Below are 24899 nucleotides of genomic sequence, written 5' to 3'. Positions count from 1 at the left end.
TTGTTATGATATATAAATCTGGAAAAAACAGAAATGTAAATCAAAATTTAAAACCAATGAATATCTATATGTGTACAAATAAATAGGATGAAAAAAATTGTAAGTTGGATGCGTAATTCATTTATTAAGAAGCCAGCGAAATTAACGAAATGAAGTGAAAAAAATAGCTAGCCAAATCGGGTATATACATACTTTGTAATAAAGGTAGCTAAATAAGCATGCACAAAATCGGAAATAATTTGAAATATTTTTTAAAGAATTTCTGACTATATATACAGAATTATAATTTATAGTATTTGATGAAAGGGATAGAAATCAAGCTTTTCCTTCTTTTCCCAACAATACGCGTTGATATATTCTCAACCAAATAAATATATATCAATAAAAATAAATTTATATACATATGTATGATACTTGGGAAAAATACAATCACCATGATATACTATTTTTTATGTGAAAAATTTAAAAAAATATAATAAATAACAATGCAAGATGATATATTATGAAAAAAATAAACATATACAATTATTTGAAGAATGTAAAACCGTTTAAGTCTCATGTAAATGGAACAGAAACGACAATAGGCAAAATACCATACTTATGTAGATATTACAATTACTATAGTAGGAAAGAAAATGATAATTTAAATTTATTACATGAACAGATTTTTTATGATGGGTCAGGGAAAGGGAATCCAAATGTGAGTAATAAAAAAAGTAAAGATGATCAATTAATTTTAAAAAATAAAATTATAAATTTAATTAATGGTGTAAAGAATGTAGATAAAATTGAAAGTTCCAAAAATATAAGAAATAATCAATTAGTTTGTCAAAATTTTGTTGATATAATTTTTATTTTACAAAAAAATGTAAATATTTTATTTGGTCTAAAGGAAAAATATGTTATTGGTTTTATTTGGTCTTTTTGTAAAATCATAAATTATTATGAAAAGGTAACAAATATAGAAAGAAAATTTATTTTAAATTTGAAATATCTATTTATTCATATTGCTAATCTAATTATAAAACATGATAATATAGTATCTAAAAAAAATAACGACATCGATATAAGGCAATTCCTTTTTTCAATTTTATCCATCAAATTTGATGATACCCATATTAAAGATATACAAAATTTTAAGTTGTTAAATTCTAATAATTTTTATAATTATCTTCGTTATGTTGCAAATCCAGATTGTGCAAATGAATCACCAAAAGATCAAATATTTACCAATGATGCTACCCCATTTAAATTGTCAAAAAATGAGAAAGAGACTAATATATCGATAGAAGCATACACACAACACTCTGCTATTAAAATTGGAAGCAAAAGTGTAAATATATGGCCTAAAAAACAAAAGGAATATACCCACCCCAATCTGATACACCATTCTATACCTGGTGACTTAAACATTTTTGAATGTAATATATTCAAAGCAAACTTTTTAAATGTGCAAAAATTTATAATAAACAAATTAAATGAAACACCTTTAGATATTAAAATAATTATAAATTTTTTTGAATTATGCCAAAAAAATATGTGTATCGAAATAAAAAATAGCTTTAACCATATACTAATAAATAAATTTAAAGACCAAAATTATATTTCAAAATTTTCTATTTTTGAATTATGTAGATATATAAATATATTAGTAAATTATAATATTCAAATTTTTAATAACAATGTTATACCATCTATAATTAATGCAATTATGTATGACCAAGTATATTTTGTAAATGGCAAAATGTGTAACTATAACTTAGTATTACTATGTAATCATGCTTCATTAGATGATCAAAATTGTGCAAGCCAACAAATGCAAAATAAAAAACTGGATAATCTATCTATGACTAATTCCAATGGTTATGCAAAATGGAATACATGGCTTTATGATGGAACAAAAAGAGATATAGCTTCTTTAATTCGAGACTTTTCAAGAATGAAAATTATTAACAAAAATTTATATTACTTTTTAATTGAATGTTTTTTTTTTAAAATAAATTATACAACCAACTTAAACAACCAAAATGATAGTATCAATAATAGTATTAACTATACGGTTAGCAAAAAAAATGATAATTCTTATTCACCAAATACATGCACATTTAATATAAATCATGATATGAGAAATTTTGTTGATATTTTAATAAGCTTAGCAAATGTTAATTATTATTATGACAAATTTATTGACTTTTTTATATACGAAATTATTAAAAATGAAAAAAATAATTTGATTTTTTTTAATACAAAAAATATGCCAAATATCATTTTGGTAGTTAGAAGTTTACTTATTTTAGGTTATAATGATTTAACTATTTTTGATACCCTACTTAATTTTATTATAGAAAATAATAAATGTGTCGAAATTAAACAAATAATTATGATTTATTATTCTATTTATTGTTATATTGTTAAGGCGTATGAAAAAAGAGGCATAAAATATTATGGTAGTGACAACTTTTTGTTTTACACCTTTAGTTCCGATTCTTCAAAGAAAAATAATTTACACAATGATAAATTTGATGAATTTATGAAACGAGAAAACGTAGAATCACAACATAATAGTAGTTACAATGAAGACACTATTACTAACATAAGCAATGCGTCTAATAAAGAAATTGAACCTTCTGTAGAATTATCCATTTTAAAAAAAGAATGTTTCAATTATTTATACAAATTTACAGATGTTATATTTTCAAGAAAAAAAGAAATAGATTCAATGCAAGGCTTATCTAATTTTTTATTTGCTCTTTCTAATAGTATAAATAATATATCAAAAAAGGATTACGACTATTTTTATAAAAAATTCTGGTCTATACTTAAATTAAAAGGCCAACAAAATATACATTTAGAAACAATAGTTCAAATATTTTTGTCTCATTATAAAAATAATATATTTCATCAAGACTTAATGCTTTATTTATTGGATGCATTAATTTCTTCTATCAATGTTGATATTCACAACCTGAGTACTATCCTATATATATCTTACCATTTTAATATTATAAACAAACCACTACTTGATTTCGCTATACATAATTTATTTAAAGAAATAAAATCGATTGAGCAAGCGAAAACTGTAAGCCTAGAAAATGCTAGCAATTTGGAGAACCTTGATATGGTACAAACAACTATTCAGAGTAATTTCGGTACCACTCCGAAATTTGAAAATAATATAAACAATAATACCAAAAATAGTAATCATGTAAACAGAAATAGTAATATTGATAAAGATGTGGGTGCCTATCACGTTAATTCTGGGACACGAGCTTATAGCAGCAACGAATCATACCTTATAGAAGGTTCCCAATTCAAAAATACACTTAGCAGCTTTTCAAATGAATGCAATAAAGAAGATATAGAGAAAACAATACTAAAATGTGTTTGGTCACTATCATTATGTAATTGGTTCCTTGAAAGCCATTTAATTACCTTTTTAAAAATGTGCATATTATTAAAAAAAATATTTAAATATAAAAAATGCTTAAAAGACGAGGAATATAATATGATATATCAAATATCGCTTAGCCTAAATTTATATTATAAAAAAAATAAACATATTTTAGTTTTAAATAAAATAACTACTAATATGCCTATTACCTTTTTTATACCATTTAATATAATAAAAGAATCTATAAAGCGGAAATTTGCATTGGGAAACAAACAAACTAATATATCCAGTTTTCAATATAAAATTTCTAGCTATTTCAATAAGAAAAAAATTATGCACAAATCAGAATATTTATTGAAACATGGTTTAATTGTAGATTTTTTAGTTTTCAAAAATGGCAATCCATATTTATTAATAGAGATCGATGGTATATATCATTACAACATATCAAACGACCCTAACAAATATGAAATTATATATAACGATATGCCATTATTAAAAAATGGAAAAACGATATTTCGAAATAATGTACTAAATATTTTGTATAATTATAAATTTGTAGCAATACCGTGGTTTTCCATTTTACAGTCTAGATCAATTAAGGAGTTGGAAAAATATATTCAATGAAACATACAGTGAAATATATGCCTAAATGAAGGGAAAATGAATAAGAAAAATTAAAAACACAAGAATATAATCATATTTAAGGGATGCATATTCCTAAATGCACACAAAATATGTGAAGCAAATATTTTTTTAATACATTTTTTTTTGAGTTAAAATATGTCCTATATTATTACCAGCAATAATTATTTATTGCATGTTCAGGAAAAACTGTTTTATTTTTATTTTATTTTTTTTATTTGCGTTCATATAGCTAGCTATACATACTAATAGCTTTCGAGTTTGTTCATACAGGTGCGTATGCTTTCTTTATACGACTGTGTATATGCATAATTTGTTATGTGTGCGTTTTTCTTCTTTTTTTAAATATATAGATTTAAAAAACAATTATGGAAATATATTATTTGTTTACAATTCAAAAAGGCCTAGTTTTTGTCTTTTTATTTAAAAAAAATAAATAAAAAAGCTCGAAAAAAAATTCGTATAAAATGCACAAAAAATATATTCCAACTATTGTGCATTATTGTTTTTTAAAAAAAATTATTAAAAGACTTTCCATTTATTTGATCGTATTGTAAATAAATTTGTCTAAATCAAATTGGGAAAAAATCGTGAGTAATATCCCCCAAACCAATAATAATTCTTTGAAAGAGAAAGTTGGAAAATCTATACGGCATGCGAACGAAACATATATACAATCATGCACAGTCAACTATATTATACATAGAGTTACGAAAGAAGGATACAATCGCAACGAAAAATAATTTTTTTTAGAAATGGAGAAATATAATAAAGAAGAAATAAAAACTGAAAAGCCGTTAAAAAATAGATTTATAAAAGAAGTCGATATAGTAAATTTTTCTTTAAAAAAAAAATATTGCTTGTTAATATTATTTTGCTTATATATAACTACATGTGTTGGAATATTTTTTAATTGGATTTCATTGTCTGATTTTTTTTATCACGGAAATATGTACATAGACCAATGCAATGGAGTAAGTGCAAAATTAAATTCGAAAGATGGCAACGATAAACCATATAGTTGTGAAGAACAAGACAAAAAAGTTCAAGCACTATATCCTATTATTATAAGTTCGAATTTTATTATGTCAGCTATATCTGGTATATTTTTTGATTATTTTGGGCCCAAAATTACAGCATTAATTGGTCATACATTTAATATAATTTCATGGATTTTAATAGGTTTACAAAAAGAAACAAATAATACAATAATAATTGGTGCAATATTTTTAGGTCTATCTTGTGATTCTTCATATATACCAATTCTTAATTTAATTTATTTATTTCCAAAAAATCATACAACATATACTGTAATATTAGGTTGTTGTGCTTCATTAAGTTTCAGTATACCCATATTTTTTGATTTACTATCTAAAGAAAAAGATCCAGAATATTTTCAGTATATTTGTTTTTTATATTGCTTTATTATATTAATTCCATTTTTTTTTATTATAGCTATTTTCCTTCCATTCAAGCATATAAATTGCCCCCAACCCCCACTCGAAATAGAGAAAAGTAATAATACACTTCAAGAGTTAGAAGGGTATTTAGTTTCAGAAAAGAAAAGTAATGCCATATGTAAACATCCAAGTGAAGATGGAAATGAAAGTGAAATTTATCAAACTAGCCAACGTAGTAAAATAAAAAGTAATGAAGTACTAGCAAAACAAAAAGATACAAGCATCAATAATATTGATAGAGAGAACAAAATAAGTAGACATATATCTTCAAAAGACAGTGACAAATTTGGTGACTCATATTTAACACCCCTTGACGAATTGGTTATTAAAAAAAGAAATTCAACAATATCATCGGAAGATATAATATCCTTAAGGGGGACAAAAAAGGAAAATAGTAAAACATATTATAATAATATATCATTAAGAATGAGTGATAAAGTTGTAGGAGTATTAGACAAACCAGAAGAGAATTATCAAAATGGATTTGGTGATGAAAAAAAAGATAATAATTCAAATCCATTAGAAATTCAAAATATAATAATTCATATAGACAGTAATAAAAAATGGAAAAAATTTAAATTAAGTTTAAAAAATTTATTAAATGAAATAATAGGTGTATTTTTTTCCTTAAAATATATTAGTATATGTTATTATTTTACAATATATAATTTATCATTAGTTAATTATAATGAATGTGCAAAATTATTTTTTAAAGATTATACAGATATACAATTTATATTAAAAATATTTGGTCCTTTATCTATATTGTCTTGTGCATCTTTTGGATTTTTAATAAATAAATTTCATATAATAGTTATAATATATTTTTTATTAATAAGTAGTTTATTTATGTATATATTTGCAATAATTAAAATAAAATTATTTGCATATCTTAGTTCCTTTTGTTATTTAATAGTTACAGGATGTTATACTACCCAATTATATTGTTATATACAAATTATGTTTCCTAAATGTCATTTTGGAAAAATAGCAGGGACTACAAGTATGATTAGTGGTCTATTATCTTTACTTAATATACCTATTTATAATTATTTTATTGTCGATTTAAATAAAAATAATCCTGACCCCTTTGCATATGTTGTTATTGCTTTGTTAATATCAACCTTTCCACCTTTATTCCTTACATATCGAAGACATTTAAACGATGAAATACGAACTCTCGAAGGGTAATCAAATCCAAAACCTCAAAATTAATAAACTTAACTATTATTCATGTATCAAATTATAAAAGACTGCTACCTTTTTCATCAGTATATATATTACGAAATAGTTAAGTGCTATAGAAAATATTGCGAATTATTACAAACGAAATATATATTATACCGCCGTTTTTTTTGAATATTTAAATTGTTAAATTTATATTATAGATGAAATGAAAATATACATGCTCCGAAAATAATCAGGGAAATATAGTTGTATAGAACAAATCGTTTCTTAACATAAGTTAAGGAAAAAGACGAATATATCCTACAAAATTTTAAGGGATATTATTACAAAAAAAAAAAAAAAAAAAAAAAAAAATGAAAATATATAAACATGTTATATATTCCGAATTTTTTTAATAAATATATTGATGGCGTATTAAAATAAAATTTTTAATTAAAAATAAAATTTGTATTATTAAAATGAGACCACAAAAAAAACAGTCATATAAATAAAAATATATATATATAAATAAATTAATAATAAAAAAATTACAATTTTAATGATATGAAAAGAGGACAAAAATATGTTATGGATTTATAAATATGGGAATAAACCATATTATGTTTTTGTCCTGTTGTTATATACAATATTTATCGTTTCAAATATTTATTAAAATTATATAAACTTAAAATAATCGAATAAGTTTTGCCACATATTATATTTACACATATGTGATAAATAAATATATATGTTGTTTTCTATATATTTATTTTTTTTTTTTTTTGAAAAAATTTAATTTGACACAGAAAATGAAGATTTGCCTTTACAGCTAATTTTGCTATCCATTATTTACATTTTTTATGTTTTTATTTATTCATTATATAATTTTATAAATATATTATTTTATTAGTAATCATACATACAGAGTTGGGTCCACATATTAGTTAGCTATTTGGTGTCCCCAACTTTTATTATTTTTTTTTTTTAATTAAATTTGGTACATGTCTGGATACATTTTTACAAACGCATTACCAATTACTGAACATATTTCGATTATATATAATTATATATAAAATATCTGTCACATGACAGTTGAAAAAAATATATAATATATGTGCATATATGCATAGCGAGCAGGCCAGATATACAGTTTCCCTTTCGTGGCTACAAATTCAGACGATTTTCATATAAAGACTTTCATAATATTCCCCCCGTTTAAAATATAGACACACTACAATAAGTTAGTAAACAAATTTATAGCAAAAGTATATTTACTTCAAAATGAGCGAATCATATTGTACAAAAGTTCTGAACTTCCTTAAAGGCATGCGCCTTAAATCCAATCCAAACTTACCTGGCGCAAAACAAGAAACACCATTTAATATTAATAGAGTTTTTTTACTAATAATAATATTAATATATACAGCAACATCAGCATGTATATATTTTGATTGGACAGCAATACGAAATTTATTATTAAGTGTTGGAAAATATAAACATTTAAATATTGGTGAACATGATGATATAACATTATCACCACAATATAAAAAAATAAATAATTTATATCCTATGACATTAGCTATACATTTTACAATGTCTGTTTTTTGTGGATTTTTATATGATCATATTGGGCCCAAATTTACAGCAATGATTGGACAAGCATTTAATATACTCTCATGGATATTTTTATCAATTGACACGACAAAAATAGATACGACATTAATTGGTTTTGTATTTTTAGGGTTAGGAGCAGATACTGCATTTATACCAATACTTACAGTTACAAATTTATTTCCAGATATATCAACATTTATAATGACAGTGATTGGTGCTGCTGCATCTTTAAGTTATGCTGTCCCAGCTACATTAAATTTTATTTATAAAAAATATCCAGATCTTCCATTTTATTATATTTGTTATGGATATATATTTACTATACTAATCCCATGTTTATTAATTGCATTATTTTTATTACCTGTAAAACCATTTAAAGGCTTAGATTATTATTTAGAAAATGGACAAGGATCAGATAAAACGACGGTAGAACAAATCGGATCGGCTAGTGATGTAGAAATGCAACCACGTTCAATTCAAAATGGAAACACAGATATTTCAAACAATGTAAATAAAAACGAACGTACTAAAAATATAATAGAAGGAAAAGATTTTCATAAACAAAGTATTATGTTATTCTTTAAAGTATTATTAAGCTATCCAAGTATTTGTGTAATCGTATATTTTATATTATTTAATATTTCTACTGTATTTTATGCTATGGTTACAGATATATATTTTAGTTATAATAAATCGTTAATAAATATGATTAACATTTTAATGCCACTATCATTTATCCCATGTATTATATTTGGGCGATTTATAAATAAATATGGTGCTGCAATTATTATAATTCTTATGAATGCATGCTCAGCTCTTATGCATTTAACAGCTTTAATTCAACATCAAGTCGCAGGAGTTATTTCTGTATTTTTATATATGTGTGTAGCTAGTATATATACTAGCCAAATATATTGCTTTTTATCAAGAGCTTTCCCTTCAGTTGTTTTTGGAAAACTTGTAGGTATAACAAGCTTATTTGGTGGTATGTTTTCTTTATTTTGTGAAAAGCTTTATGACAATATTTTAATTTCAAATGAAAATAAAAATGATCCAACCACCATATCAATACTATTAGCTATTTGCTTTATTGTTATGTTTTTACCATTAAGCATTTTATATACTAGAAATTATGAAAAAAATATTGAGGCAGAAAGTTCAGAACAAAATCAAATTCAAGCCTGACTTGTTCATAATATTTTTAGCATACACACAAAATTGACAAAATTCATAGACATTTCAAATCTATTATACCCAATTTAAATTCCTTATTATTTTTTACAATAAATAATTTAACCATTTTGTTGAACCAAATTTTCATATATACTAATTTAGAGAAATCAAATATCTCTATCTAGTCTCATGATTATATACTTCCAGATTATTTTAAATTCGTTCTTTAAAAAATACGAAAAAAATTAAAAAAAAAAATGGATATTCATAACCTTTACACACATTACAAATTTGATTTATATCTTCCCTAAATTTGTATAATTTATTTTATTCCTCATTTATCGTCATTTATTTTGTTTATTTGAAATTATACATGAATGTTAATTTCACTATTTTTTTTAAATAAACATTTTATATTAATGTTTTTAGTTTTGTTTTATTTTTTTTATAATTTTTTTATAATTTTTACGTCCTGAAATTAGTTCTAACCATTTTTCATAGCAAGACCCCATAAAAATTAACTACTTATGTTTAAGTAGTTGATAAATGCGAACATATTCTCCACACGACATTGCGTGCTCAATGTATGATGTTCATTCTTATCCTCCCAAAAGGATAACCATATGAATAATGATGAATAATTTTTTTATCAAATTATGAGTCTATTGTACTAAAAAAAGGTAAAAGCATAAAACGGCAAAAAAATGCAAAATAAACACGGCAAAATATTGCCGACGTAAAAAAAAACAGTCGTTCTGCCCACGCTGGTGCACATATATGTATACATATACATATACATTCGCGTGGACCCGCATATGTATGGCAAAGGCAATGGCATATACATATTACGTTCAGATTTAACATACTATAAGCCCCATTCTGTGATGTTATTAAAAAAATAACACATGCTACATTGAACTCGCTATTTCATATATAATCCCTTATGAAGAATATAAAATTCTTATATAGGAAAATTACAAGATGAATAACTAATTAAGTTATTAGCTTTCCTGGAAACTTTTAATAAATTAATTGTTTATCTCGGGGACTTTCCTGACAGAAGAAATGAAAATCTTGAAAACAAAATTTTCTGTATATTTTCTGCAAGTAACATTATTGTGTTAAATCTGAAAATTAAATATATATATGCACATTTCATCCAGGCATAAAAAATCATGAACAGTATTAATCCGCCATATAATTTCAGTATTGCCCATGCTCAGGATTCTGCATATCGTTATTAAGGAAGCAGGTGGGGGAAGGTTGACTTCTAATCATAGCTTGAGGCATCCAGTAGTAGTACTACTCGATTTTCACTATAATTGCACATCGTTCTGAAAATATTCAAAACTTCAAACCATTTTGTGTCACTCTTTTTTATTTCTTTATACCATCCCGGATTCTTCCCTATTTAAACATTTTTCATGCACAACATAAATTTTCATTTATTTCTACTGTGACAAAATTTATAGGCTATTATATCTTCGACGCCCCCATTTTTCTCATAATGCTTGAAATTCCCTTGAAATAATAACTTCGCCTCATTGGTACTACTACAAGGATTTAATATTTCATTGGCGTTTAAACATTCTTTACATTATTTACAAAAATATATCAATACATATGTATGTACATAATTATTAATATAACTTTATAAATAATATAACTATAAAAATGTAAGTATTAATTATATTCGTTTCATAAAAAAATAAGAAGGATAAATGTGAAATATATTCACATATCCAAAGATACTTAAAAATGTTTTGCCATTTTAATTAAATAAAAGTAAAACTTTTATGAATAAAAAATAAAAATTAAATATAATTTGAAATGAAAAAAAAAAATATATATTTATATATGCATAATAATGTAATAATTAATTTAAAAAAGTAAACGTAAAATATGCATGCAATAAATAATATGCTGTACCATATTTAGTGATACACATATAGCTATATAGCTTATTTTTGTATCGCTATATTTTTAAAGCTACAAAACTACTTAGAATTAGCTTACTGGTTCTTTCATTTTATGTATTAATAAATAAAGCAGCATAAGCAAGGGGTTTCTTTATTTAAAACAAAAAAGAAAAAAAAAATAGCTAGACTTAAACAAAAATAAACACAATAAAATTAATGTAATTAAAACAATTTTAATAAAAATGTAATATATACAATATAGCAATATTATATGATGGTATGAAAAGAAAAATACACATAAAAAATAAATTTTTTTTTTGCATATAAAATGAGTTTAAAATTGTTAAGAGAGTCACAAGCTACATAAAAAAAATATGTATATATCCTTTGTGTAGCTATATTTCCAAAATTGTGTTTCATATAATTTTATTTAATGTTCCATTTTTCAATTTGCCAACTTTTATGTTTTTTTTTTCCTACATTAATAAATGAGCTATAGTAAAAAACGAAATAACGAGTTACTCTTTCCAGTGGCTAAGTTACAAAAGCATTTTCCCTTAATCGAGTGGTGGCAAGGGAAAGAAATTTTACACAAAATCCAAAAAAAACATAAAAGGGATTCCGAAAAAAATCCTTGTGATAGTTTATGGGGAAAATTTATCAATTGCTTAAGAAAATATCCACATACATTTTCCAAGTGTAAAATTGAAGGTACGCGATATTTACAATGCTTGTCATCAATAAGCCAACAAGATGACACACAAAAACCAACAAATTATATCAAAGTATTAGAGTATTTTAAAATTTTTAATGAAACAAGTAGATTTAAATACAAACCTCCAGATTTAAAAGACTATTCTTTTTCACAAAACTTATCATTTCATAAGGAGACCAAGGACGACAACAAAGATCTTTAATATGTTTTATTTTTTATACTTATCATAATTTTTTTATTTTTTTGTGTATTAATTAATTTTTTTGTTTAGTTACATAAGTAACAAAATTATATGCCCCTTTGTTTTACACACACACACAACTATCAAATGATACTATAAAGTATTTCCTTTATATTTTTTTAAAACCATTATATTTAGCTAGCGATTTTGCATATATAATGGGTAGTAAAAAAAAAAAAAAAAAAAAAAAAAAATATGAATAATGGCTAGCTGATTTGGCATACAGAAATATGCATAAGCATTAGCAAAAAATTTTATTGTTTTATTTTGGATGAATGTGTTAAAATTTTATAAGATTATTAATAAAATAAAAAAAACGAAATTATTTCCAAATGTCAGATAATATAAACATTTATATATGAATATTAGTGTTATATAGATGATGGAAAATAATAAAAAAAATTTTAATTTTGTTTAAACAAGGAAAAATAAGAATAAAATAAAAAAAAATTAATTATTATCTTAATTATTTATCATTATTACATGATAATTTTGGGGGTCTACATTTTTTGCATTTCGATATGTGTATTAATTTTCACCTGTATCTTCAGCATTTTTCTTTTGATCTGTAACAGAATATAAAATATCACACAAATAATTTTGTTGTTCCTTTTCGGATCTACATTTTCGCCATTTCCAGAAATGTATCTTAGCTGTTTTATATCCTAAGTCTTCGAAATATTTGTGTTTAATTTGAAAAGATGTATGTCTAACAATTGTGTCAAGATCTATAATAATTTTTTTTTCATTTTCGATAAAATCGACAGAATAGGAATTAGTAATTTGCAGAGGAACAAAATTTAATTTAAAGTTTGGAGCAACTGAATTTAAAACGTTTTGTACTTCATGAAAAGTTTTAAGGGCTTGTAATTTTTCATGATCTATTCTTAAAAAATCATTCATTGCATTTAACCAAGAGGGAGAAATATTATTTATGTCATATTTAAACGTTGAATTTTCTGAAAGAAAATATATAGGTTCTCTTATTTTTGCAATTAAAGTTAATGATTTGGGAACATTTCTTTTGAATAATATATCAATTAAATTTAAAAGTTTTTCTTTTTCTATATAACTATTATAATAAGTTGCTGCATGTATAAAATCAATGATAACTGCAGTTTTTGCTGTATTAAAATTGTTGTAATTAATATTTTCAAAAATTTTTTTTATTTTATTTTCATCATTTATATCGTTCATATAAAATGTATATAATAATTCAGATAATGTATTAACATTACAGTTATATAAATGTTCTTCCACATTTTTATATATTACGTCTATATGATTTGCTGTTGTAAATTTTAGCTTAGTTAAATTATATATAATATTAACTAGTGCGGAATAATGAAAATGAGATATATTATCAAAAACAAGATTGCACAAACGACGAATTAAAAATCCACGTGGAATACCAGCCATAGATAAAGTTTTTAAAGCTAATGTTACATCTTTAGTAGTGAATCGATCAATTTCTTCACACATTTTTTCAACTATTAAATTGGTTAGTTCAACATCTAAATTTTGAGATAATCTCATACTTTCTAATAATTGGGTTAATAATGTAGGTGTGTAAGCATCTATGTTAGCAATAGTTTCTTTTTTAATATGCTCAAAAAAATATTCATTCATATTATTACATAAACTTAAAGCATAACATGTTCCAACTAAATCACGAGGACTTACATTTACTTTTTTTAATAAATGTTCGCTAATTTTTGTTAATAATTTTTTGATTTCTTCATTATTGATAGATATACTAACTAATCGTAATGAAAAATTACATAAATATCGAGTATTCATAATATTAATACGATTTTCTATTTCTTCAAGGATATTAAAAAATTTTTCATTTTCTACAATTTTTCTTCGTTCATCAATTTTTTGTCTACTGATATTTTTAATTAAATTATATAATTTATCTATATTCATATTTTTATTATCCTCAAAAAATCGAATCACTTCATCATTGGACATTTGTTCCTCTACAGAAAAATCGTTTTTTTTTTCTAAAACATTAGTAGCTACATTTCGTTGAAAAAAAACACCAAAATTATTGTAAATTTGAAAGTTTGTTTTACTATTCTGTGCTATATTACATATTTCCCTTACTTTCGATAATTTCTGATTTGGCTTTATATGACTCTTATTCAACACATTTCCAACTTCACATTTGCTTACAACATTTTTTAAAAACCTCATTTTTGTATTTTCAACGTATATTGAATATATCGTTTGGCTATTTAGCTAAATCGTAATAATATATATTCAGTAAGCTACGTAAAAAAAAATAAAAGTATTTCACTGAAATGGCTGAGAGCCGTTTTCCATTTATGTTTAAAGCATAATAAGCTTTTTGCGAATAATTTATACAACGTATTATTTATATAATGTAATTAAAACTGTAAATATTATTATTAAGCTTTATGTTATGGCATTTCAATTATTATAACTGTTCCTACAAAATATTATACGTATATAAATATTTTTTTTTTTTTCATACCATAGGGTATATAAAACTTGCTTTCTTTAACGAAATAAAATAATTTTCTACAAACATATATAGCTTTGGGTTTGTGTATATTTTTTTCAATTATTATAAAACTTTTCTACAATTTTCTTATACTAACATGTAAACGCATGAAAAACTTAAAAATATTTTCTTAATTTATAAACTGGTGTGATATATCACATTTCATACTATTAAACGACGTCACCGTATTTTCGGAAAATTTTCCCATATATGCATAGTACGTATGACTGGAAAAATAAGCGCACAATACGTAGAGTAAATGGCCAAACAAAAATTGTGTTCCTTTTCTCAGAGATATGCAATGCGTTATGCATATTTTGTATATCACTACTGCATTATTACTACTACATTATTATTACTACATGATTTTATTTTTTTCGAAAAGCATATCATTGCTTTCCTTTAACCGACCCACATATACTGGCAGTTGAAAAAGAGAACGAACTTTTTCACGTAAAAAATGTAAACTGTATAAACAGGTAAAAAATATTTAATAGTCACATATCGCAACTATGATCATAAACTGTTTGAGTTATAAAAAAAAAAAAAAAATTAATATTTATAATATACAATAAAAAAATAGCTAGCTATATATATTCATTATGAGTAGCTAATTTTTTTAAAGCTATCAATAAAAAGGTTTTAAGTCTTGTAAAAAATGATATATATGAAATATTTTTCTTCCTTTTTAATATTTATATAAATCTGAAACCCTTGTGTTTAATTTACCTTCACATAAGGTATGTTGATATTGTTCTGGGATTGTAATCTCTTGCCATTCTCCGTCTTTTTCAAAATGAACATTCATTTCAGAAGATAAGGCAGTAGTAAATTCGGACTCGGTATTTTCCTTTGATAAATATATTTCAACTCCTATACATTTATCTATAGAGATTGATGAACATTTTCCTAAAACTTGAATTTTTATTTTTTTACAATCTATTATTTCAATAGACGAAATTAAATTATTTAAAACGATATTACATTTTCCACATTTTTGAATTTGTAATGATTTGAATTTTGGATTTTCAATTTTAAATGTTGTATTTTCACAATTATATATGTTTACAGAATTGTTAAGTTCAACTTTTTCTAATTTTATTATTTTTTCATTTTTGTAATTGCACACTTCCCATTGGTTATCCTTCAAATTTAAGCCTTAAAAAAAGTATGAAATAAAATATATGAAATAGTAATCATGCTTTGTTTTATGGCTATACACACGAATTTAAACAAACGAAAGGTTGAGTTTGCACACTTTTAAGTACTTTCACTTAAGGTGTGTAAGCAGGGAATGCATCATTATGTTAGTTTAATTAAAAACATATACACATTTTATGCATTATTTCATAATAAATAAAGAACTTAATTGATGAAATTACTTGGATGGCTAGCCATGGTGATATTTTATATGGTATTATTCCTGTAAATTGTTTTATTCCTTTAAAATATTTTTTTTAACTTATTATTATGTATGCTTAATGATACTTTTTGTAAAATAAAAATTGTAAACAAGCTACAATATATTTTTTGTGTAACTTAAGACATTTAACCATATCATATCTTTTAATTTTTATCTTACTTTTTTTAAATAATATTTTTTAATGTAATACCTTGGCGTGCTCATGAAGAAATGCACATAAACGCTAGTACAAATGTGTTTAAAAAAATGCAATCGGTTTATTTTTTTCCTTTTTGAACCTTCAATGGTTAGTAAATAAGAAGATTAAAATGGAAACAAAAAAAATAAAAATAAAAATAAAAACATAAAACATGAAACATAAAACATAAAACATAAAATCATCAAAAATGTGTGGTGAACTAAAAAAGCATTCAAATACAATTTAAGCAAAAATATAAATACGAAATTTGTTTGTATGTATTTAGAATATTTTCAAATACGAATAATAAAAAATACATGATCATTACCATACTTTTCATAGACATTGCTATGTCAATCATTGGAAACTTTTTATAGATCATACTATTATTTTATTTTTTTTCACATCCATTTTTCAAAAAATATAAAATATTTTAAAAAAACTTTCATTACGTACAATTTTGTATTTACAAATAGTATACATGCATATGTACACATTTGATTATGGGTATGGTATAATGGGATTCACATTATAATAATTAACTGGATTATCCCTATGTCTACTTTTTGAGTAACTGTTTTCCAAATTATCAACATATAAATATACTCCTATACTGCTTACAAGTAAAAACATAACCAGAAATATGACACCGCCCCACATCAATCGGGAATAATAAATCGTTGATGTACCCATAGCATTGTTTGTAAAAAAATCTGCAAAAAAAAATGTTTTCATAAAATTTGTTTGTATATATAAAAGGTTTTTTTTCAAATAAAAGAAGTCTGCATTACGCTTGTTCTATACGTATGTGTGCACCCACTTTATGTGCAGGCAAATTGTTTTAAATCTTAACCTCTATACGCTAAGGATGGGTTATATATGTGGGCCGACTTTAGTTGCAAAAAGTTCTTTGGTGCGTCATTATTTAAGTTGTTTAACTTGTTTAATTTGTTTAATTTATCGAACTTGTTTAATTTATCGAACTTGTTTAACTCATTTCTGTGTTTATATTTACTTCTAAAATTGCGGGTCCTTTTTTTAATTCCACTGTCTTCCTTAGTGTACACAATTCCAAAGAGTAAGAGAAAAAAAAATATGTGCTTCCAAAACCATTTCATTTTATGTAATAATGTAATAGCAAAAAAAAATCAGAGTAACATTTTCTATTATGGAGAATAGACGAAAAAAAGGAAAATCGTTTTCCTTAAATTATTTTATTTTTTTTTTTTAATTAAAATATGTCACCAAATTTAATAATAATTTTCAACGCTAAAAAAATGTGCAAAGGTGGTAAAAAAATTTGTATTTTTTGTCACCAGTTGTAAAAAAATATATACACTACAATATTTGGTATAATATCACTTAATTCGAGTAAATATATTTTTCCGTTGTATTTTTATTCATTATATTATGTACACACAAAAAATATGTACATACAAAATGAAGGGAAATATAAACAAATAATTATATTAAGAGTTGTGGGTAGTATTACGCGCCGTTTTTTACAAAACTTTGTAACGAAAAATTTAAAAAAAATTAATGCCGCAAATAAAGAGACATATATATATGCACACCAAAAAATAAACATAAAAAATGGAAATAACTATGCATAAATATGGATGCAGTCTAACGCAGGCAAAGTATAACCGTCGTTTATACAGAAAACAAAATTTTAGACCAACATATGTGTGTGTAAATTCACAACAGATTTTACTACTATTATCCTATTTTTATAGAATAAAAAAAAATGAAGGTATATATTTCTTCTTTTTTGGCTAGCTCAAAATATGACTTTATCATTAGGATTTATCCAATTCATAATTTTTACATTAGCTGAATTAAATACAGGTATATCAACATCGACTCTTTTAGGAACTGGATTTCGTCTATCAGGTAAAGGAAATGCTGAAATAGATTCAACTTGTATAACTTGTCTGTTAATTTGATCAAAAGTATTTTTATATCCTTGAAATTCATCATCTTCATTTTTTATATTTTCATAATCTCCAATATCTTTATATCCAATTTTTTTCGAATAAATTAATTCTTTTATTTTTAATACTGCTTCTTTTTTGGATATTCTTTTGGTTTTATCATCACATAATTGATTTTCTTCTAAGAATCTTTTTACACTTTCTTCTTTATATATTGCTTTTATACAATTCTCTGAAAAAAAATATCTTTCACTCAATTTTTTAAATGTAAATCGAAACGGGTCTAAAGAATGTAAGAAGTAAATATATTCTCTTAATAATGGATTTATTTTTTTATGTTCTGGTATTTTAATTGGAAAAATTCTATTCATAAATTTTTTAAATCCAGTGTCTTGCCAATACCTATAATTATCAAAAGTTTCTAAAGTTGGATTTCGAAATCCACAATAGTCTGTATAAGTTAACTCATTACTTACGTCTCTACTATATTCTTCTTTTATTTCTCTTTCATCCGTTTCTTTTGTTTTTTTTTTTGATGGGGGTATGACAATTTTATAATTATATGGTACATTATATGCATAATTTTCAGATATAGAAAAATTATATTTTTTTTTTTTCTCATTTTCGTTTCTCCAATTTTCTGACCAGTTTGTTTTATTTTCACTTGGTTGAATATAAGATGGATATCCTTCATTCTCTTTTAATGGCTCATCAAATGTTTCATTAGTTTCTCCAAATTCGTTATCATTCTTGTTTAAGCTTAAATTTAAATTTCTATTACCTTTCCATTCGTTTCCCCATTTTTTATTACTTCTTCGCAATATTCTACACAAATTTATTGCCATCCCCCTTTTATTCGAAATCCTTTCTCAAATTATTCATTCATTTGCTGAGTTTTGTGAAATTATAAATTTTACAAAGTTCAAAATTTTGATAAGCTTTTTCTTAATTCAAATTTTCAAACATATAATTCCAAGCACATAAAAGCTGAACAAATTGTAAGCTTAAAAGGGTAGCTTCGATTTTTATAAAAAAAAAAATCAACAAAATGATGAGATATATCAATAAAAATTGGTATAGAAATATTTATATGAATGTGATAGAAAAAAATATATAATCGAAGGATGCATAAAACCTATTTCGATACATAGAATAGAAAAAAAAAATTCCCTTTTTTTTGCATAAAGTGTATTATATAATACGCAGAAAAAATGGGATGTGGTCGGCCATTCAAAATTCTTAACAATATGAATGGTAGAAGAAGTATATACATCTTTTACTGTTTTATATTATATTTATTAGTTTGACGATTAAACATTTTGATGTTTTATTTTTGTTTATTGGGTAGCTTACCAAATATGTAGATAAATAGGGATCATATATCTACATGTGTATGGTATATATGGCAAGCACTTTTAATAGCATGTAGAAACTTTTTATATTCCCGTTCAAGTGGAATATATAATGATTGGCTAGTCAAACTTGCTATATACAAGACTAACTTTTTGTATTCTAAATCGATATTATACTAGCATCACCATTAGTAATACTAGTGTTATATTAAAATGATAACAGTATGGTGAAAGAAAAATTTAACATTTTACCATATCAAAGATACAAAAAATTTTAATAGTTTTTATATATAGAAAAATATATATATGACAAGTACAGTATGGAAAATTCTCATTTTCCATGGCAAGCCACTTTTATATAACAATTAAAAAACATATGTGCATAAATCGATACATATACAACTATACATTGTGTAAATAATGCAAAATCAAAATGACGGATTTGTCTCGATTCTATAAGAGGCTAAGGACTATCCCATGCTGTTTCTGAGATGGATACTTCACTAGGTACATTTTTATATTCATAAATCAATGAATAATCCGATTCTCCAGAAGAATTTTCATATCTATTCACTTCCCAAATATCATTTTTCTTTTTATCTCTCAAATCGAATAAATGTTTAAAGTTATTATTCCCAGGCCCATCTTCTAAATTATTATTAAAATTTTCATGTTTATCAATTTTGTCATCTTCTTCATCTTCGTCTTCATCATCTGAAATGTCCTCCTTTTTGTGAAATATATTATACTGTATTGTTATCGATTTATATATTTTTTCATATGAATCATCACATAAAATATATGCTTTAAAAAAATTTGTTAATAATGACTTTATCATTGATTTATGGTGGTTAAAATATTTTGGCTCTTTTATAAAATTCAAACATATATTTATATGATTTTTAATATAAAATGAATTAAATTTTTTAATAAATTGTACAAAATGTTTATTCATGACAAAATATAGAGGAATTGAAAAGTATATATCACTTTTTCTTTTTTTTGATCCAGCCTCTATAGATTTACTAGTATTCGTATTTGCCCCCATTTCTTTACTATTAAATTTTTCATTTATATGCTGATTACATATTACAGCATCCCATATATATTGGATATAATGACGGTATATATAATTTTCATTAAAATTAAAACAGTAAATATAAAAATCAAGATTTATATCATCACATGATGGTGGAACAAAAAAACTTACCTTTTCAAAACAACAAAATAATATATATACTAACCCTACTGTAAAAAATGTTAATACGCTACTTAACCGTATTATCATATTTCCTTCTTTCTTTAAATAATTAAAAGCTATTATTAAACTCGAAATAAAATAATTTTTTACTTTTATTTCTTTCTCAACGAGATGAACATAATTTGGAAAAATCGTGTTCAAATCAATATATATAAAGGAACATACATTTTTATTTTTTAATTTCTGAATTAACAGTTCACTAAATAATTTATAGGATTGTCTCTTTTCGTACATATTCCCTACATTCACATGAATTACATAATCATCTGTGTCTCCTTCAGTTCCTAAGAAAAACAGGATAAGGAAAAATAGTTGTTACGTCTTTTATAATTATGTACGTTAATGCATCAAATACAAATATCACATATATTTCTGACATGTCAGGAAAAAATTGTATAATTTTTACAATTACATGAACAAATCAGGTGAAAATTCGTTTATAACGAATTTGCACACACACACACACACAAGGAGAATAATTTAAAAAAGGAACATACCTGAGTTAGGATAATTCGAATTTATTGAATTTGGGTCATTACTTTCCAATGCTACATGATATCCAGTTTGAAATTTTGTAAAAAAATTAAAAATACAATTTTCCGTACTTATAACTAAAAAATTTTGTATAAAGCTCGAGTCTTTAAATATATCAAATCCTGCACAATTTTTTAAAACAAATAAACAATCAATAACACTTGAATATAATTCATAATGAATATAAGAAGTAGTTATTGGCTCGTATTGTTTTAATATTTGCTTAAAACTGTTTATATGTATATCACAATTTTTGTAATATATATAATATCTACATTTTAGAAGGTCTTTAAATAAAGTTTTAGGTGAATAAAATGGATTTTCAAAATTTAATATATCATTTTGTAAATAACATTTAAACCAATTTTTATTTGTAAAATATGCTTGTTTTTTTAATAAATTTATAAATTCCATTTCATGATTTGAGAACAAGCCTTTATCTCTTAAAAATATTCTTTTTTTTAAAATGGCTTGATCTAATTGGAATAATTCCGTTGCTTTATTAATATTGGTTACACTTTTGAATTTAATTTTTTTTAATAATGATGTAATGTTTTTCCTATAATTTTCGATGTTATTATTATTACAATATATATTTATGTTATAATTATTTTTAAAATATATTCCTTTTTCTTCTAATTGATAATGAAGAATAGTATTTTTTATTTTCGAAAAAAATTTATTACTAAAAAATATTTCTTGTTCAGAATTTTCTAATAAATTATTTGGTAGGATAAAATCGATTTCATCATCTTTTTCTCCGAAATCGTTAAATTTATTATTTTTTTCGTCTAAATTGTTTTCATAATAAATATGGTCAAGCAATTTATGCACTAATTTATCTTTTTTCAGAATATCTACAATTTTATGTTCTTCAAAAAACTGAGATATATAAGTATTTTTCGTATTCTCTATATTTTTTTTTATCAAATTTATATTAGATAAATTTATACATTTTTTTAAATGATAAATAAGATAATCAATAAAATGGTTAATACAATTTTTATACTCTTGAAAAAAACTACTCTTTATCCATTTTCTGGGTATTAGGCTATGGTTTAAAAATTTATTACTTTCATTTTTAGTAGTAGGAGAAATATCAGAAGACACACTATTATTGTTTGTTTTCATTTTCTTATTTTTCATCTCGGTATTATCTGATTTTTCTTTAGAATAATCTCCATTCCTTGTGGAGTTTACTAAATTTATTAATTCTTTTTGTGATTCTTCTACACAATTTTTCAAACTTGATAAAAATATAGACGTTATACCATTAAAATGAACCCCTATTACAAAAATAATATTTCTTAAATAACAGCATGATGGCCTATATACTTCCAATTTTTTAAAACAAATAGATAAAATAGAAAAAACTGATAATAAAAAATTATCAAAAGATAACTTAATTTTCATAACAAAATAACCACCAATATTCATCATACCTAATGCACAAACTAATTGGCTTATACATAAAACTCTTTCAATTTCTATATTAACATTTATATCATTCTCATTATATTCTTTTTTTGTTTTTATTTTATTATAATCCATATCATTATTTTTAACACAATTTGCTGTTATTAAATGAAATAATTTTATTTTATTACTATCTTCTCGAACTGTTTTATTCCATACATAATCTATATTTTCTAAATGAAGAATATTACCTGAATTGTTAATACCAGATAACCATTTTTCATTATCTTGTATGTACGAGTAATAATATAAAGGGTGAACATTTTTTAAATCACCTGGCGATATAATATTGTGTATTTTTTCATTTTCTTCTATATTATACACATTACAATCGTCATTAAAAATTTTATCATTTATATTATTAACCTTATTAAATTCATTTGTTTGAATATTAGTACATACACTTGGATTATAATTATTATTTGCATATTCATTGAATGGGTTTATACTCATCCCCATCCAATTATGATGAATATTATGATACTTATTTACCTTAATATAATAATTTAAGCAACTTATGAAATTTGCTTGCTCATCTAAATGAAAACTATTAAGCGATATTATCTCTTTATTTTGTTTCAAATCAATACATTTTTCTAAAACTTTTCTTTCTTTTAATAATTCATAAAAATATAGCCAATCTTCACATTCTATTTCATCATTTATTTTATTTTTTTTTATATACATAACTATATCTTTATCATATTCAAAACGATTCACAACATCTTTATATTTGTCTACAATTTTTTCGCAAATTTCGTCATAGTATTTCTTCAAATTCAAAAAATCGTCGATATCTTTTGTCCGCTCGCTGCAACGTTCAGAAAAATAAATAAGTAAGTATGGATGCATATATTTTTATGAGAATGAACAATACATATTTTTTCATATAGTGATGAATGCAGACTGACGCATTAAATTCATATATATGCTTATACATGTAAATATAAAGATATACACACAAGTTCAAATTGAAATATGCATAAATGTATATATATTGTTTTCCATTAATTTTTCATATCCTTCTTTTTATTTGTTTTATTAGACCTACCTTCCGAGCTCCCTTTTCATGGTATCGCATCTGCATATTCTTTTTCTTTTTGTACAATATTCACAACTATTTTCGGACTTTTCTAAATAATCCCCTAAAAATATGTTATTCAAATTGCTATCAAATGAAAATATGTGATTCATTTTTTATTCATTTCTAGTTATGTTTCCTGATATATAAAACAAAATAAGATATCATGTTATTGTTATTTGATAATGCGCACATATATAGCCAAGAAACAATCTCCTATTTGTTTTATTATTTTAAAAATTGAAACTCCTTAAAATTTATTTTTCATATTATACTGGAATTATTATTATTGGTACTTTGTTTCATTATATTCCTTTTTCCCTTGCTTTATTTGTAATACTTAAACTGTTTTTTATTTCCCCTTTTGTTTTTAACTTAAAAATTATCACATCCAAATTATAGTTTTCATCATTTGCCATATATAATTTTTTTAATTATTATGTTTTTTATTATATTTATAAATATATATATTTTTTTTCGTTCCCGTTTGTTACAATATTTATTTTTTTTATAGAATCCCGATACGAATTTATCTAATTTAAATACATTTTTTATTTATTTTTCCTATTGTATATATCAAATTTTCTTTTTAAAGAAATATTATTTTAATGAAAATTAGATATATAGAAAATATTCGTATGAATTTTCACCTCTTAATAAGTTTATGAGTTTACTTAATTTTTCGTTTTGCACATTGTAGCATTTTCTTATACCCTAAAATGTATTACTATTAAAATTTTGTAGCAGCTTTAAAGTATATCTATAGAAAAAAAGAAATAAAAAGCATTGAGTCTATATAATGTAC

General features: G+C 23.5%; 9 protein-coding genes across 9 annotated transcripts; 4 read left to right on the top strand and 5 right to left on the bottom strand.

Annotated features, from left to right (window-relative positions):
• Window positions 1–502: 502 nt before the first annotated feature.
• PCHAS_0206900 (conserved Plasmodium protein, unknown function) lies at window positions 503–4018 on the top strand (the record flags this gene model as incomplete). The annotated part of the gene is made up of 1 exon (XM_739443.2): window positions 503–4018. One exon carries the CDS (start codon window positions 503–505, stop codon window positions 4016–4018), a length of 3516 nt encoding a protein of 1171 aa, XP_744536.2.
• A 773-nt stretch (window positions 4019–4791) lies between these two features.
• Window positions 4792–6687, top strand: PCHAS_0206800 (apicomplexan amino acid transporter ApiAT9, putative; the record flags this gene model as incomplete). The annotated part of the gene is made up of 1 exon (XM_739444.2): window positions 4792–6687. The coding sequence occupies one exon, from the start codon at window positions 4792–4794 to the stop codon at window positions 6685–6687; it is 1896 nt and encodes a 631-aa protein (XP_744537.2).
• Window positions 6688–7944: 1257 nt separating this feature from the next.
• On the top strand, window positions 7945–9462 carry PCHAS_0206700 (apicomplexan amino acid transporter ApiAT8, putative; the record flags this gene model as incomplete). The annotated part of the gene is made up of 1 exon (XM_738437.2): window positions 7945–9462. One exon carries the CDS (start codon window positions 7945–7947, stop codon window positions 9460–9462), a length of 1518 nt encoding a protein of 505 aa, XP_743530.2.
• Window positions 9463–11857: 2395 nt separating this feature from the next.
• Window positions 11858–12286, top strand: PCHAS_0206600 (conserved Plasmodium protein, unknown function; the record flags this gene model as incomplete). Its single annotated transcript, XM_738647.2, has 1 exon — window positions 11858–12286. One exon carries the CDS (start codon window positions 11858–11860, stop codon window positions 12284–12286), a length of 429 nt encoding a protein of 142 aa, XP_743740.2.
• A 567-nt stretch (window positions 12287–12853) lies between these two features.
• PCHAS_0206500 (heptatricopeptide repeat and RAP domain-containing protein, putative) lies at window positions 12854–14524 on the bottom strand (the record flags this gene model as incomplete). Its single annotated transcript, XM_727915.2, has 1 exon — window positions 12854–14524. One exon carries the CDS (start codon window positions 14522–14524, stop codon window positions 12854–12856), a length of 1671 nt encoding a protein of 556 aa, XP_733008.2.
• A 1019-nt stretch (window positions 14525–15543) lies between these two features.
• Window positions 15544–16253, bottom strand: PCHAS_0206400 (cyclase-associated protein, putative; the record flags this gene model as incomplete). Its single annotated transcript, XM_016798757.1, has 2 exons — window positions 15544–16013; window positions 16238–16253. 2 exons carry the CDS (start codon window positions 16251–16253, stop codon window positions 15544–15546), a joined length of 486 nt encoding a protein of 161 aa, XP_016653083.1.
• Window positions 16254–16957: 704 nt separating this feature from the next.
• Window positions 16958–17574, bottom strand: PCHAS_0206300 (conserved Plasmodium protein, unknown function; the record flags this gene model as incomplete). The annotated part of the gene is made up of 2 exons (XM_738185.2): window positions 16958–17169; window positions 17310–17574. The coding sequence occupies 2 exons, from the start codon at window positions 17572–17574 to the stop codon at window positions 16958–16960; spliced, it is 477 nt and encodes a 158-aa protein (XP_743278.2).
• A 662-nt stretch (window positions 17575–18236) lies between these two features.
• Window positions 18237–19235, bottom strand: PCHAS_0206200 (conserved protein, unknown function; the record flags this gene model as incomplete). The annotated part of the gene is made up of 1 exon (XM_016798740.1): window positions 18237–19235. The coding sequence occupies one exon, from the start codon at window positions 19233–19235 to the stop codon at window positions 18237–18239; it is 999 nt and encodes a 332-aa protein (XP_016653082.1).
• Window positions 19236–20205: 970 nt separating this feature from the next.
• On the bottom strand, window positions 20206–24207 carry PCHAS_0206100 (conserved Plasmodium protein, unknown function; the record flags this gene model as incomplete). Its single annotated transcript, XM_016798735.1, has 3 exons — window positions 20206–21287; window positions 21501–23824; window positions 24065–24207. 3 exons carry the CDS (start codon window positions 24205–24207, stop codon window positions 20206–20208), a joined length of 3549 nt encoding a protein of 1182 aa, XP_016653081.1.
• Window positions 24208–24899: the final 692 nt, after the last annotated feature.

The sequence above is a fragment of the Plasmodium chabaudi genome (genome assembly GCF_900002335.3).
Source record: "Plasmodium chabaudi chabaudi strain AS genome assembly, chromosome: 2".
NCBI classification, from domain to species: Eukaryota; Apicomplexa; class Aconoidasida; order Haemosporida; family Plasmodiidae; genus Plasmodium; species Plasmodium chabaudi.
This window is presented reverse-complemented; position numbering and strand designations above follow the sequence as displayed.